The sequence below is a fragment of the Nelumbo nucifera genome, chromosome 2 (assembly GCF_055504915.1).
Source record: "Nelumbo nucifera cultivar China Antique chromosome 2, China Antique-T2T, whole genome shotgun sequence".
NCBI lineage: Eukaryota > Viridiplantae > Streptophyta > Magnoliopsida > Proteales > Nelumbonaceae > Nelumbo > Nelumbo nucifera.
This window is the reverse complement of record NC_142650.1, coordinates 21,220,478-21,232,997: the sequence shown is the minus strand read 5'-3', so window position 1 is coordinate 21,232,997 and position 12,520 is coordinate 21,220,478. Positions and strand designations below refer to the sequence as shown.

Below are 12,520 nucleotides of genomic sequence, written 5' to 3'. Positions count from 1 at the left end.
ATTCAGGAGAAAGAGAAGAAGAAAGAGTGATTCATTTGATGCACGGGACATTGTCAAACAATTTGGTTCTGAGGAATGGGGGGAATATTTGATCCGTGAGGCTCATCTGTCACAGAGGTTTGTATATGATGATGATGGGTACTATCACTGTTGTGCTAAAATTCATTTTCCTGAATTTATGCAAGTTGAATCTTGAATGATTCTCTCACCATGGATTCATTTGTTCTTACAAAAACTGAACAGTACAAGTGTTAATTGATAATGTTCCATCATGCTTGTTGCATCTTAAATTGTATGATCACCATATCTTGCAGACCGAATGTTGGGTCTTAAGATGATAAGCTCAGGAGGAAATGGGTTCAGAATAACTTTGAGTTTTAGCTTAACTATTAATTCTTATTAACATGTAAGAGAGTGATGACCTAGAAATGTTGAATATCCATGCAAGAATAGGTTTCCTGCAAATTAAGGGAATGGGATTTTAATATGGTCGCTTCATAAATATCAACTGCAGTTTGCTGATTATCAGTCTTCCTATAACCCAGCGGCATTGCAAATAAGAAATGATTAAAATAACTTGAAAATTTGGTTGGTATCAAGGTTCAAAGTATCTGTAATACATACAGTATTAGAAAGGCAATTTTAAGAAATGTATTGGTGGATACACTAATGCGTTGATATGGTATTGATGTGTGCTAGGGAAACTTGTCAATCTCAGAAATACAATTACAATTAATTCAAGGGCTCAAATGGATATAGAAACTCAAAGACGGAAAAACTTAAATTTTAATCCATAATTTATACTGGATATATGGAAATGAGGTTTGCACTCACAAAGACAGTTTAGCTAGACAGCTAGTATGAATTTAATATAAATATTAAATGTTATATATAATTTTGAAGCCAAAAAAAGGTATAGTTATTAATATACCTTGAAGAGTGTATGATTGGGTCAGGATCATGTAGAACACAACACTATAGTTGAGACAAGGCTTGGATGATGATATCTTGAAGGGTATAAATGCACCTTCAATTTTCAAAACCCAACCAAGTAGGATACACCGCATGTTGTGTCCCAAGTGGCTCTTGATGTTTAAGACATAAGACCTTTATTAGACAAGGTGGCAGATCATGTTGTGGTGTTATGTATTACATCAAATTTAAGTCTTTAGAAAGTATAAGAAGTGTTGTTCGGGGGGCATGCTGGTGACAGTGAAGGCGATGACAATGGCAACAGAGATAATTATCGGGTATATACGTACATTTTTAATGTCCTCTCTCTTCCCCTTCATTTCTTCACTTCTTTAAGAATCTCAACCTTTTTTACATCTTTTGAGGAAACATGGTGGATCTAGCATTGCCATTAGAGAGTTTCCACCAAGTTTCCTGTCCAAATGAGTGAGTTGAAAGGATTTATTACTGTTTGGTTTATGGTTGAGCTGGCCCCAGACGTCACATGTTGTCTATGTGGCCATCTTATTTCCTTGGCCACGTCAGTGTCGCGTCACCTCTGCGGCCCATCTTATCACCTCGGCCACGTCAGTTCTATGCCCCCTTGTGGCTCACCTTATTTCTTCCTCCTCGTCGGCACCACGTCATGTGGATAAGCGCAACCAAGACAAGAGATCATCGTACAGATGAGGACAACTCCGCTGGGGATTAGGTCTTATCCCGAAGACTTTGGTTGTTAATCTCATCTCGATAACTCCGGAAGTCTCATCCGATTAGGACACATCTTTGGCTATAAAAAGGTACCTCTTTCTCAAAGTAACGGATCCAATTCTTGCTTTTCATACCGTTACTCTGCTTCGACTAGCACCATTCTCTAACTACTTGGCTCAATCGCCTACTTTTCTCGATTAACTTGAGCGTCGGAGTATCTACTCGAGGATAACTCCTCAGGCCGCTGACTTTTCTTGGTTTCAGATCTTGGAGCGCGGCCTCGTCCTTCCACCTCGGTTCCGCCCAGTTAGCAGGATTATTTGACTCTGACCTTGGTTTAAGCATTACCTCGGATCGAGCAGCATCAATTACTAATTTTCTAGTGTTGAGTTTTGTACAATACGAGTAACAATGCATATGGGTTCCCATCAACATGCATGTTGATCTGTCATGGAACTGTTGAACCTAAATGCTTTAGTTGTTAGGTGAGGTCCTTAAATAGTTTTTTATTCTCTAATGCACCCCTCTTGCAAATGCCTATTGAACTTAAAAGTGGGATAAACACAGACCTTTCCATACCTTGTACTGAAATTTTAATTACAATGGGGGTAAGGAGGCTCAAACGCTAAATCACTTGTCAAATAGTTCTAATATCATGTCAAGGAACAGTTCAATCTATAAGTTTAAGCTCTTAGGTGATGTCAATATTTAGTAAAGACCCTGAATAGGTTCTAATACCCTGAATAGGTTTTTATTCTCTAACATGATCTATATACCTCAACTGGGACCAATATCGAGTAAAGACCCTTAGATATTATCAATTTAGAAGGGTTTAAAAATTCAAAGGAACATTGTGTTTATTCAAAAAGCTTGGTGGTCAAATAGTTGGAGGTTCTTTCCACAACTTGTAGCAGTTTTCGGAACAAAGGTTCAAAGTATTAATACGTGCAGAATGCAGTTTTTTCATTTCATGCATTTTCAATGTATAAAACTTTGAACTATGTTTCTTTGATAAATTGAGAGAGAAACAAAACACATACAGAGCAAAGCCCTGTAATTGAACTTCTATGATCCATATTAGCTTAGCCTGATTTCCTTCCCTACAGATGTGGGAATATTTTATTTCTATTTCATGATCCCTTTGAAGTTTCTTTCAATCTTTGTTCTACCTTACCTAACCCTGAAACATCATAAAGAATTAAAAGTACAAATTGACAGTGGAGATTGGTATTTATATTGGAGGTTCACTTTGTTTATCACTGACGAATTAGATATATCCCGATTGGTGTTTATGAATTTAAAAGAGAAAGGTTCACTCAGAAAAATCAAGAAATTAAAAAGAAAACATGAACCTAACCCTCCTGTGTCTGCTGTAATTGGGCTTCACATTAGTCAGGCGAAGCCTACCACTCGTGGACAGCTAATAGTCTGTAGTGCAAACATTGGCTTCTCTTCTTCTAAAAACAGAAGAAAGAAAAATTTTACAATCCGTTTGCTAACAGTTTGACAGTGGTAGAGAGAGGGAGAGAGAGAGAGAGAATAAATTTACTCTTTTAAATTTTGATATCATTCACTCTTGAAGAGTTGATGGTCTAATATCAACTTGGATGGTCGAAGCATCAATTCGAATCTGGTCCCAACACACGGACCCAACAGCCATTGCAACTGTACATCAGGAACATCTCACCATGAAAGGAGAGATGTCTCACCCAGAAAGAAAACCGGATCACTGTCCGGATTGGTTTTTAAAGTATTTGGCCAAACTGCTAAAATTAAATGATGACAATAGGACTGGGCCAGTGGTTGGCTCAAATGTACGAGGGTGCAAGGGCCCAATGCAATACTTAGTGTATTTTACACAACATAATGCATATTAATCATTATTAACAAAAAAAAAAAAACATTATTGTCGAACAGTAACACAGCCAAGTGATGAAGGGATTTTAGTAGGTAGTGGGCTACTAGGCCATCCTCATAAATGACAAATCATAACATCTGAAACGGCTTCTCCTACCAATAATATGCAACTATGCAAGAAGGTTGAGATACCACATGATTTTCAAAATCGGACAGGACCAAACGGTTGGACCGGATCTCCAAAACTGAATTTTTGCTAAAAAATATTGATTTGGTTAGTAAATCGCTGACCCAGGTGATTGAACCGTTTGAATCGATCAACGGTTTTGACTGTTTTTTATTTTTATTTTTCAGAACGGGCCATCCGTTCGGTTCAAACGATTGGACCGTTTAACCCAAGAACCGGATCCCTGACTGGTTTGTTGTCCAGATCGGTTTTAAAAACCTTGGAGATATCCCTTCACACACATCCAATGATCTAGTTGTGAAAAAGTAGAAAACCCAAGAGTTCTCTATTCTCTACACTACATTATTATTTAGAGCTGTCAATGGGTCGGGTTTATATGATACAAATCGATCAAACTGATAATTTCGTTTCTAGTTCTGTGGTTTGTGTCGGGATCGATTCTTACTGTTCAGAACCGATTTAGATCTAAATTGATTACACAGTAAATAATATATAAAGGTCTTCTAATTTTTTTTATTTGCAATTCTTGTTATATTTTATGTTTAAACTTTAAAGGACAAAATTTATAGACAATATATAAGATAATTTTGGTTAAAAATACTTGGTTTTATCAACATATAAACAATTTACTATTTACTGTTATTTTTAATAGGGTTATATTATCAAAAAATGATGTTCCAAGTTATCATGATGTCAAGTATAATCGGATCTAATTGGTTTTATAGACCCGATTAAACTGGTCAACACTGTGCGAAACCAAACTCGACCCATTGACAGCTTTAATATATAAATCGGCCTGGCTTGCTTATCAGCGAGGAAGTGTAGGTGGTTGGTAATATCGCTCCAGTGACAAATTATGGCGAAGATAGCGTTTGGCACCACCCGAGAAGCTACCGACACCGGCTGCCTCAAGTCCCTCGTCGCCGAGTTCATTTGCTCATTCCTCTTCGTCTTCACCGGAGTCGGAGCTGCCATGACTGCTGGTACGTGAATCTTCTGCTAACATGTTGCTTGCACATGTTTGATAATTATTACGACAACGAAAATGCTGTAACAGATCGAATGGTTGGGAGTCCCCTGTTGGGCTTGTTGGTCGTGGCTGTTGCTCATGCATTGGTGACGGCTGTGATGATCTCCGCCGGTTTAAGCAACTCTGCCGGTAACCTTAGCCCTGCCGTCACCCTCGGTCTTGTAGTGAGTGGTCACATTACCGTATTCCGATCAATCCTGTACTGGATTGTTCAATTGTTGGCATCTTCTCTGGCTTGTATTCTCCTCAAGTATCTCACTGGAGGGTTGGTGAGTAACTTCTCCCCCTTCTGTACCATATTGTTAATTGTTTAGCCAAAGACTAATTTCTCAAACCCAGATCGGCCATCCTGTCGGAAAGGTTGACCGGGAAAATGATCGGCAGGTTGGGTTGGATTAGATGGAGACCCAGGTCCACGTGAATTGGTCCAATAGTTGGTTTTGACTGTGAATCCACATTGTCAAATGCTAAGCATGCCCTCCTGACCGCTGTTTTCAATACTTTTGGATTTACCAAAAACCAAATTTGCAGTACAAATTTCATTTGCACTGGTGCAAATGCAAATAGGCTGAGTGTAGATTCGGTCAATTGTACGTAGTCGAAATATTGAACGTAACCCATCTTCCAGTAAGTGAATTCCTAATTCATACCAATCCTATAACCGCTCAAATTCGCAAATATTTGCATCGGACAGCTTCTTGGAACTCACATGGTATAGCCGCGAAGAGATCTTGGGAAGAAATTGCAGGTAATTCTGACCTTCAATGTCTACATGTACTACAAAAACTTGTTAACATGTACTAAAGTATACCATTCTAGTATACCTTAGTGTATTCTCTCTACTTTTGCGAAGATTGAACAGGGAATTAAAGAGAAAATTGAAAGAGAACAGAACTCTATAAAAAAACAGAGCATGTATTACGAACTAAACTAACCTGATCCAGAAAGGTTGCAGCACTGTAGATAACGAAGATTGAGAGATGAAAAATTGCTTAGATTAGATGAAGAATGTAGGCAGAAGTGAGTATGAATAACCACTTTTTTATTTTCTCCATTTTTTTAAGAATAGATCGAGAATAAAAACTATCCACTTCTCACCTATTTGTAAAGAATTGTTAATGAAAATAGGGCACCTGTTATACAATGCCACATGTCTAGGGGTTGGTTTTTTCCAGAAAAGTGAAGTTTGTCCGACTGGGAGGGAGATTGGCTTGATTTCATTACTTATATATATATATATATATATATATATAATATTATTATTATTGAAAATAAGTATAAAAAGTAAATATTCAATAATCATTACTTATTTTAAATTTTTATAAATATTGAAATTTTGGTTATTATTATTAATGAGTGATGATAATTTATTAAGTAATGTAATTAATAGTTATTTAGTTATTAATTAATAATTAATTATTAGTTAACTTAGCTAAATACGTTAACTAATTGTTAATGCAACTAATAAATGCTAATTAGCGTAATTACTTAATTAATTAACAATTAATAAAACCGGTATAGATCGGTTTTAAATATTATGAATTAATACAAATATTAAACGAATAAATTTGAAATAGTAATTATCATTATTAAATATCGGTCGTAATTAATAAGTACAAATATTATCAGTAATTAATTATTAAAAGTAAGTAATTAGTATCAGTAATTAATTATAAGTAATTATTATCAGTAAGTAAATATTTTTAGTAATTAATTATCGTTGTTAATTAATAGTTAGTAATTAGTATTAATTAATTAAGTAGCAGTAATTATTATAAGAAATTATTATCAGTAATGAATTCAGTGAGTAATTATTATTAGTAATTAATAGACGATATTAATTAATTAGAAAGCATTAATAATAATAATATAAATAAATGATAATTACAGTATAATGAACAATAATACATCTAATATTTATGATAATTAAAGTATTTAAATAAATTAATGTAAAGACATTAAAAATAAAGTATTTATTAATTCACAGTAATATAATTAACAGCAATTAATTATAAATTGTAATAAATTACATTTAACAGCATTTATTAACAGAAATGTATTTATTATTTAACATTATTTTTAATAATTATAGTATTTTAAATAATTAACGATATTTATTAAAAAACAATATTATGTAACAGTGCACCATACAGTATAAAACGTTTATTAATTAAATAACAGTAAATAACAGTGCATCACACAATAATTAAGAGTATTAATTAACAGAAAATTGCATTTAATTATAAATAATTAACAGTAATTAAACTGTAACAAAATATTATGTAAAGAATAAAACTGATATGGGTCTTGATAATTAATTATTAATGGTATGTTAAAATGTAAATATCAGTATTTTGATAATTATTAATGCTTTCAATGGTACATGCCCGAATACCATTGTATTAATTATTAATGCTTTTAATGCTTTTTTTAGGAAGAGATTGAGAGTGGCAACTTCCCACTTCTCACCTCTCACGTCTGAAGATTGAAAATTGTTTGATACTGTGTGTTTTTTAGGAAGAGATTGAGAGTGCGAACTTCCCACTTCTCAGGTATGAAGAGTTATAGTATCACACGTATGTGAAGGTTTAGAGAAAACAAAATCAGAAATGGCCATGGTAGTTGGCTTTGGGCTTTATTAGTCTATAAGTGAATGGTCTCTCTTCTTGCAAAGACAGGTGTCTAAATGTAAATAAGCCACATGTCTGACTGGGGAAGACTTTGCCCTGATTTCATTACTTTAATATATATATATATATATAGATATTAGATTTAATTGTTTTATTTGTTTGTATTTGAAGTGGAGTGATGTGGTATCCACTTCATATTAACAAAATGGTTTTTTTTTTTTTCGGAGTGAAATAAGATTAAGTGATTAGGAAGGTAGGATGCAAAATTTGTATAGTGCAAATATCAGGTGAGAATGCAAATTACAGTTACAAATAAATGGGTGCAAAACTTATATCTGGTTCAGTTTCACATCTGTTTGTTTATGACTGATTTGCACTCCCTCTTGAGACAACAAGTTCTATAATCATTATATCATCTGTATTTATTGGGAACACAAATTTTGCATTCTAAAATTTGATGCAAAATTTACACCACCTTCCTCTGTCAATTCTTTCACAAGTCAATTAAATTGGGGATCTTCTTATATATGCCACTCTCAAATAAATAACCCTCCTCATGCCTCCTTTTTTTTTCATATAAGGTAGGGATTACATCACTGTACTTTCTACTTTTATTTTGGTAAAGCATCGTACTTTCTATTTAATTTCTCATAAAGCCGTCTTTGCTTGCTATGTAAATCTGAATCAGATAACAATTTTGCACTTGGTTCAGTTTTGTACTTGTTTGTTTGTAACTACAATTTGCACTTGGATACAAAATTTGTGCTTTTTATCTCATTTGTACTCACTAATGGTGTAAAATTTCAATCTCCTGATGTAAAATTTGCACCATGCACCTTCTTCTTACCTCGGTTCTCTCCCTTATAAAGTAAGGACCATATTATCTTGCTTCCTACCTTACTCCCAAACCAACAATCCTCCTATTTCCATTCTCTTGCATATAAAGCAAGATCATACCATTTTACTTCCTATTTTAGTTTTGACAACAAACAAGGAAAGGTCGAATCTGAAGTAAAAGCAAATCAATAGCAGAAAAAAAGTAAATCAAAATTTATATTCAGTCTATTTGTATTCTCATACATTTACACCAGTGCAAATGAAATTTATACCACAATCAAATACATCCATCTTAAACAAATAAGACATAGTCAAATCTAAAATAAAAATAAACTTGAATATATATACACTAAGCCTATTTGCACTCCCATACATTTACACAAATGCAAATTAAATGCACGCTGCAAATAAAAATTGAGTTAACATTCAGTTGTTGATGTAGCCCATAGATGTGGTATCTCAAATTCAACTTTTGATCTCAACCGTATAATTGATTTTTTGGCATGTATAACACTTTATCCGGGTTGCCCAAGTGGCATGCCAAGAATAAATTTGAAGAAAGGTTTGAGCATAGCTTATGAATGGGTATGATTTAGATTAATTCAGATTAATAAAGAGTAAATTTAAAAACTGAGGGTGGGTATATGTTATTATTAAAAAGGTAACTTGTATATAGTTACCCTGTAATTTGGGGTAGTCTCACTTTAGAGAATGAACTTTCAAATGTACCAATTTTATACCTCAACTTTCATAAATATACATATAAGTCCAATTTAGTTAAATTAATGTTATGGTGAGGGGTAAAACTATAAAAATGCCCATATCTTTTACTCTTTTTTACTGTTCATCTGTCTTCTACTTTTGGACTTCGCAAATTAATGGCGACAAAATAAGTATTTGAAAACGAGACATCTCCAATGAACAGGTTGGGATGAGTTTACTTTGTCACTGCTTGTATGCACCTGTAATCCAAAGGTGCAAGAAAGATGAACAGTGAAACAAGTGTCAGAACATGGGTATTTTTATAATTTTACTTTTTATCATATTGTCAATTTAATGGAATTGGACTTAAATGTATATTTCTAAAATTTTAGGTATTAAAATAATAAATTTGAAAGCTTAGGCCCTAAAAGTGAGACTGTCCAACTACCTATTTGCAATTTACCCGATTACCCTGATATGAGACCAGATCTGCTCCTCACAGATGACGCCTCACACCGACCTTACAGACACATCCCACCGTTCATTGCGAACATCTTCCATACTTATGTGTTATTATTTGTAGGAAATGTTTTCAATGCACGGTGAGATGTGTCTATGAAACCGTTGTGAAGAGCACTGTGTTAAGAACAGGTCCCAATTCCTGTGATATACCCTCTTTCTTTAATTTTTATTTAGTTAATGTGGTGCAGGATATTCCGGTACAGACACTTGGAAGTGGGGTGAGCCCCGTACAAGGAGTCATAATGGAGATGGTTATTACTTTCTCCTTGCTGTTCGTCGTCTACGCAACTATCTTGGACCCAAAGAAGGGCTCTCTAGATGGATTGGGCCCCTTACTGATTGGGCTTGTGGTTGGTGCCAACATCTTGGCAGCTGCGCCTTTTTCTGGGGCTTCAATGAACCCGGCTAGGTCCTTTGGGCCTGTTTTGGTGACCGGGAACTGGACCCATCATTGGGTCTACTGGGTGGGACCCCTTCTGGGTGCAGTGCTCGCAGGCTTCCTTTATGACAACTTCTTCACACCTTCTAAATCTCTCTCTCTCTCTCTCATATGTATTACAACTATATCTTACTTGTAGAAAATTCATTTTTCTGCAGATTTGTAAAGTCTAAAATGTGGGAGATGAGAATTTCTAATACATCCAAATTACCAGACCTATTCTTAATTAATAAACCATGGAAATATGGGATTGTGAGGGACGATGCATCTGTAGCAGGGTAAAACCGTAAGGAAGATCTTGCGCCCGGATCACTAGAGTTCTTTTTAACCCTAATTACAGCCATTTCTACCTGGTTTTTGGGGTCATTGATTGGTGTAATAGAAATCTAGGGCTTACAAGTTTGATTCTGTGGCGGATTCAAGTCAGAGGGCGAGCTTGAATCTCTTACACCAACTTTTCTCACATTCTTATCTACACAACACTATAATATCTTTTTTGTCATTCATAGGAAGATGTTTCTAATACTAATGCCTTGTGCGTAAGGATATGGGTTGAGAAAGTTTATGGGTAAAATATCCTGAATGCCTCAGAGTGGCCATTCTTTATTATGGCAAAATTATGCAAACAAAAAAGGACCCCCCAAATCCAACTCATTTCCACATTTTGGAAAATAATTTCCCATTATTAGAATTTCTGGCTTTGGAAAAATAAGGTGCTAAACTCGTTTTAATAGCCTGATTCGTTTAGATATTAGTTAATGCACTGGGTATAACTTAATGCGAAAATCCAGAGTAATGTTTTACTGGTTTGGTTTTAAATGGGCCTGATATCAAATATTTAAGGTGGCGTTTGATAAGTCTTTTCATGCGATGTTTTCTTGTCTTCTTGGTTTCCACAAGTTTAGAAGATTAAAAATTGGTTTTTTTCTATTTGGTAATCAAAAGCTGAAAAGGCTAAGAAGACACGTGCACAAAAAGATCGAAAATGCTGAATTTCAGGAAACTTCAAATGAGGCTTTCTGATATTTCTATGTGATAAATAGATCCTAAAAAGGCTTTTAAAAGCCCATTAGACTGAGCTGCTTATCAAATTTTTAAAGACAAAAACCATAAAACCTCAATATATATTTTGGCCTACTAAATTATTGAAATATCTTTCTAAAAAGACTTATCAAATAAAACGACTGAGCTCAAGCCGATCAATTCTTAAGCTTTTGTCTCAGCTTGAGAAAAGCTTACTTAAACCCAACTAAAAGCTGGTAAGCGGCCGGCCGTGCCAAAAGCTGGGCAACGCTTGTCTAGTCTAGCTTAAGTACTAGCAGATCCTACTTTTCACAGCGGAAAATTGTGATACATAGTCACCCATTTGAAGAGTACACGTATCTGTATGCCTTTTTAGTAGAACTGAAGCTATTTATTATATACACTTGCAAATAAGGGAAAAGAGGGTTCTAAGCCAGAGTTGAAGTGGTAATTAATTCTGGCAAAGTGTACACAAGATAGCCCATGCAAATTTAGTCTGGTCTGAGACCGAAATATCTTGTTAAAATATACCTGGATGTTTTTACATAATTTATATATTTTTTGTATACTTTTGTGTTTTTATCTTTTTAAAATAAATCTTTATTATCTATTATAACTTCACAAGTTGATACTTTTGACCTAAAATGTTGTATTGCTCTACCATCAAATAGGAAAACAATTTCACTTTTTGATTAAATTTGAATTTTGTATTTTATTTATATCATCAATAAAAAGTTAAAAACAATTATTGTTTATTGTATCTAAATTTTAATATGATTAATATGAAATATTAGAGATGTGACCAAATGTTTTTCTATAGAGTTTCTGTTTTTTTTCATATTTTTTGTATTTTTATCTTTTTTTTTTAATTTTTATTGTTTAATTCTGAAATCAATGATTGACGCATATCATCCAAAAGGTTTAATTGTTAACTTGTCACCAAGAAAACAATTTCATTTTTAGGTTGGTTTTATTTCCAACACCAATAAAGCAATTATTATTTATCACACTTGTTTTTTTAATATGATTAATATAAAATATTAGATAGGTGCCTAAATGTTATTTACAAAATTTTGTATCATTATATTTTTATTTAATTATGATATTAAAAGTTGGCATATTTAATTCAAAAGGTTGAATTGTTGACTCGCCACCACAAAAATAATTTTTACTTTTGGATTGCTTTCCAACATGAATAATACATACATACATACATACATACATACATACATACATACATACATACATACATACATACATACATACATACATACATACATACATACATACATACATACATACATATATATATATATGTGTGTGTGTGTGTGTGTCCAATTTTTCTACATTTGTTATTTTGTCAATATTTTAAAAGTTTTTATTTAATTATGACATCATGGATTAGCCCACTTAACTTACATGGTTGAATTGCTTACTCACCACCATGATGGAAAAATAGTTCCATTTTGTGTAAATTGAAAAAAAAAAACATGTATTTATATCGTTAAAAGTGTTGGATGTAGATCTAATTGATAAAATTTATATTTTTATTTTGTAATAATATCTTAGATATAGGATTTAATAAAGGAATGGGAGTTAATAGTACAATTTAATGAGAGGTAATTGAATGA

At 33.6% G+C, this 12,520-nt stretch overlaps 2 protein-coding genes across 5 annotated transcripts in view; both read left to right on the top strand.

The window, feature by feature from the left end:
* Positions 1-368, top strand: part of LOC104595133 (Putative eukaryotic LigT) — a 42,836-nt gene extending 42,468 nt beyond the window's left edge. For all 4 annotated transcript variants that reach the window (XM_010255728.3, XM_088898001.1, XM_088898000.1 and 1 more), the window contains one exon: positions 7-368. In XM_010255728.3, the coding sequence (XP_010254030.1) occupies positions 7-196 (190 nt within the window). In that variant the 3' untranslated portion in view covers positions 197-368. The remainder of the gene's footprint in view (positions 1-6) is intronic.
* A 4,155-nt stretch (positions 369-4,523) lies between these two features.
* LOC104595427 (aquaporin TIP4-1-like) lies at positions 4,524-10,068 on the top strand. The gene is made up of 3 exons (XM_088898927.1): positions 4,524-4,689; positions 4,764-5,005; positions 9,616-10,068. The coding sequence occupies exons 1-3, from the start codon at positions 4,563-4,565 to the stop codon at positions 10,003-10,005; spliced, it is 759 nt and encodes a 252-aa protein (XP_088755053.1). The 5' UTR covers positions 4,524-4,562; the 3' UTR covers positions 10,006-10,068.
* The last annotated feature ends 2,452 nt before the right edge of the window (positions 10,069-12,520 follow it).